Below are 4,286 nucleotides of genomic sequence, written 5' to 3'. Positions count from 1 at the left end.
CCTCACTAACATGCTATCGGAGGTCAGCTGCCTCAGCATAGACCAGGATTCCAACTTGGGGCCTTCTACTCTGTATGGCTGTACTGCAAGCTGCTTTTACCACTGGGGAGACACCACCTTTAGACTTTTTAAATGAGTAAAAACTTCAACAGATATAGAGTCAAACCTCGGTTGAAATAATTTTTTTAATTTTATATCGTTCTCCATTTTTAGTTATTTTTTCTCGTCCTTAAGTTGGCATTGCACACTGGCTGTGACAACAGCAGCTGATCTGCTCTGTCACAAGCCACTTAACGGCTGACAAGATTGAGTTACTAATCTCCCCAACTTTTGAGAACTGCTCAGCATTTACTCGTGCCAAAAATTGGGAACTCAAATGAATGGACGCAGAATTTTTCCCTGCTACACCGATACACAAACTTGCTGCAATGCCTTCCCTACCCAGTGAAAGAACTTTAAACTCACACATACATAATGATGCATAGCAGTACATGTATATCAATTGTCTCAATTAGATTCTGTTCAAATCAGAATATCCTCTGCTTAAAGAACAGGAAAAACTTTTATTCTTTATTTTATTAGCTGCGGAATTATTACCCAAAGTAAGATATTTAACGAGAATGAAATGCTTTTTCTTTAAAATCGTTTAATTCTCTTTCAAATTGATCTGAAATTTCCCAAACCCTATTTCTAGCTTTTCTTTGCACAGTTCCACGGCTTTGCAAAATGGATGGACTTTTACCCAACTCTCTGCCTGTGGTGCTCATGACAACTGCAAGGATTGGCATGGGAACGCGTAACTATCCCGAGGTGAATTTCAACCTATCCCTCCATATCGGAAAGTGTTCAGGCTCTGTTTACCATTCTCAACAATACACCATGTTGGGATCCTAGTAATAATCCCAAGTCCTGCTCTTGAGTGACACTGCGTTTCTGTGTAGCCAGGTTCTAGGTTCGCCCATATACAATTACTCTTATGAATTACCAAAACAAAACATTTTTTTGGACACAGCAACAAGCCATGTTCACATCACAACTATTCTGCTCTGGTTAAAAATTTTAAGTTATCAACACCTACACATGAAATTAAGTTATTGAAATCTTCAAGTTTGTACTCACCCCAGTGAATGGACTCTACTTTTTAAACAAATTCCTTTGGTGAGACCTGCTTTAAGACATGTTCATGACTTTGCCAACATCCTAGAGTATGTGATATTTTACTCCAGGGCATTGATAACATAACTGCTTTGTTTATGGATAAGCAATTTACAATAAAAGCTGCGTTCAAGTATGTCAGCACTGACATCCCCAATAGATGTCTAAAATGCAGCTGAGCTTATCCTGCCACAAATGGCTCCAGCTTTCTTTGTACCCTATGGTATTCCAGCGTTGTCACTAGGGTAATATAACATATTGTACCTGTACACCATTGAAAAAGATAGGTTTAAGACAACACATTCAATATTGTGCCAATATGCTTGTTGTCGGATAATTGGAATTACTCCCACTATTAGTGTCAAATCTGTAAGTCACCAGTACTTCATTTACTTATATAAACCCACAATGTACAATTTGAATTTGGAAGAGCAAAATCTATAACTGTATTGTTGCGTGTTTTCAGTTCAAGGGGACTTAATTTTTAAAATTTTACATATCCGCAATACACTTTATTGAAATCCTAATGACAACACTGTAACAAGAGATAATGAGAACTGCAAAAGTATGTACAAGGGGCCAGTTATTCATTGCTGAAGACAGTGAAAATTATTAAATTGTTTTAAATATAGGAAAGGATACAGTATCAATGTTTCACAATGCCAAGTAAATATTGTACAAACAGAAAGTGGTGCTTTTTGTTTTGCTGTGGTTACAAACAGATTTTGAAAGGAGCAAACTGAAGTCACCAAAGCAAAGAAAATATTTTTTTGGAGGGGAGGGGTGGGGGTGGAGTTGTATTTGTGAAAGGAATGGAAAGTCAGTTTTTTCTTCAAATGGGCCATGCACACTTAAAAAAGAAAATCATCACAAACACATCAATATATCAAACGGGGGTTTAAAATAAATTATAAATGTTTCTCTATTTACATGGGGACGCTGGGTAAAAAAAAATCCAAGTTCAAAGGTCACTTTCCGATATCCATTAACCGGGCTGCGTTTTATTAAAAGGGATTATAATCCAAAAAATAAACACAAATGTCATAAAAAAATTAACATAACAGAAACAGGCCCTGTGCATTAAAGACATATCCACATTGCTCTCTGCCAGCCAAGCATGCGATTAGGCCTTAAACCCCTTTTAGCTCCTGCTGTCTTTTTAAAATATATGATATAAAAGTTATAAAGAGGATTTAAATGTTCCCCCCCCCTCCCCCATTTTAAAAAAAAATCCAAAGATACATTCCTCTACCTTCCGTCTCCTTTTCTCTTTCAGGAAAAAAAACCTTGGTGAAAATTGTTGGATAATTTTTGTTGTTTTTTTTTGGGGGGGGGGGGATTATTATAAAAGATAGAAATGTTGGAGATATATATATATATAGAACAAAAGAAGGTTGTTTTTACTCGACCTTTCGTCTGCTGACTCAGTGAGGTTGATGTTGTTGTGCTCGTTTTGGGGGGACTGCTTGTTGGAGGAGGTGAGGCTTTCGAGAGACATGTTCTGTCGCTCGCTCTCCCTAAAAGGCCTCTCCCTCTCCCTCACAGATTGTTCTCAAACCAACCCACTAAAGCTCTCACTGACTCTACAGATCGCCAAACTGTTTCAGCGGAGGGTTTTTTTTTGGGGGGGGGAGTGGGGTGGAGTGGGGGTTTTTCAGTGCGGATCCGAGCCCCCGGGTTTTCTCGCCATTACACACTGACCGGGAGGAAGGAGGGAAAAGAGAGAGAAAAAAAATTTAAAAAAAACACCGCCACACAACATGGCGCCCGCCGACGCCGCGCACGGCACGGAAACCCACGAAAGGGGAGTCCGGCGGAAATTCACGAAAGGAGGGTCGGCCGGAATCAACCGAATCACCACCACTACCCCGGCTGGCACACACACACACACACATTCGAGCGCGCGCGCGCGCAATCACGGAAATACACGAAGGTCAGCCGGAAAGTTCCGAACCTCCGCGCCCCCCCCCCCCCCCCAAGCAGCCGAGGCTTCGTGATCGTCCGCCCGCCGGTGACGTCACGCGCGAGCTCAGTTCCCCCAGCGGCCTTGCCCCGCCGAATGGGGCCGGGTGGAAAAGAGGGGGTGACGTCATCTCTGTTACGGAAATGCACGAATGGCCTTTGACGTGCAGCGTCATTGCACGGAAAAGCACGATGCCCCCCCCCCCCTCTCTCCAGGGCATAAGTTACCTGTGCAGGTATGTGTGTGTGTGTGTGTGTGGGGGGGGGGGGGAGAGGGAACTATACCAAATACTGACATGCTTTTTTAAAAAAATTACACTTATGTCGACCAACGGATCCATCACAGACCCAATTCACGTCCGGAACGGGGTCAAGCAGGGCTGCGTCATCGCCCTAACCTTCTTCTCAGTCTTTCTCGCTGCCATGCTCCACCTCACAGTTGACAAGCTCCCCGCTGGAGTGGAGCGAAACTACAGAACCAGTGGGAACCTGGTCAACCTTCGCTGTCTCCAGGCCAGATCCAAGACCACTCCAACCTCTGTCGTCGAGCTACAGTACGCGGACGACGCCTGCGGTTGTGCACACACAAAGGCTGAACTCCAGGACATAGTCGACGTATTTACCGAGGCGTACAAAAGCATAGCCCTTACGCTAAACACTAGTAAGACAAAGGTCCTCCACCAGCCTGTCCTCGCTGCGCAGCACTGCCGCCCAGACATCAAGATCCACGGTGTTGCCCTGGACAATACCATCTCATGATCTTCCTCAGGTTCCTCAGTGTCCATGCTGAACCTTTTTTTCAACTTGGTCCAGATGCTTGCAGCATATCTGCCCATTGTTAAGTTTAACCACGATGACCCTATTCCCCTCTTTGTCTAATACAGTACCCTCAAGCCATTTGGGCCCCAAAGCGTGATTGAGAACAAATACGGGGTCATCAATTTCTATACATCTTCCCCTTGAATTTCGGTCATGGTACTCGTTTTGGGACTGGCGCTTGCCCTCAACAATGTCGGACAAGACAGGATGAATAATGGTCAGCCGAGCTTTGAGTGTTCGTTTTATGAGCAGCTCCGCAGGCAGGACTCCCGTGAGCGAGTGCGGTCAGGACCTATAGGCCAGCAGGAGGCGCGATAGGCGGCATTGAAGGGAGGGTCCTTGAATCCGGA

At 44.1% G+C, this 4,286-nt stretch overlaps 1 protein-coding gene across 1 annotated transcript in view; it reads right to left on the bottom strand.

The window, feature by feature from the left end:
• The window catches only part of zc3h4 (zinc finger CCCH-type containing 4), a 52,024-nt gene extending 49,066 nt beyond the window's left edge, over window positions 1-2,958 (bottom strand). Inside the window, exon 1 of the mRNA XM_070867936.1 lies at window positions 2,565-2,958. Within this exon, the coding sequence (XP_070724037.1) occupies window positions 2,565-2,653 (89 nt within the window). The 5' untranslated portion in view covers window positions 2,654-2,958. The remainder of the gene's footprint in view (window positions 1-2,564) is intronic.
• Window positions 2,959-4,286: the final 1,328 nt, after the last annotated feature.

Source organism: Pristiophorus japonicus, chromosome 26, assembly GCF_044704955.1.
Source record: "Pristiophorus japonicus isolate sPriJap1 chromosome 26, sPriJap1.hap1, whole genome shotgun sequence".
NCBI classification, from domain to species: Eukaryota; Metazoa; Chordata; class Chondrichthyes; family Pristiophoridae; genus Pristiophorus; species Pristiophorus japonicus.
Note: the sequence above shows the minus strand (reverse complement) of the source record. Positions and strands in the feature narration are given on the sequence as shown.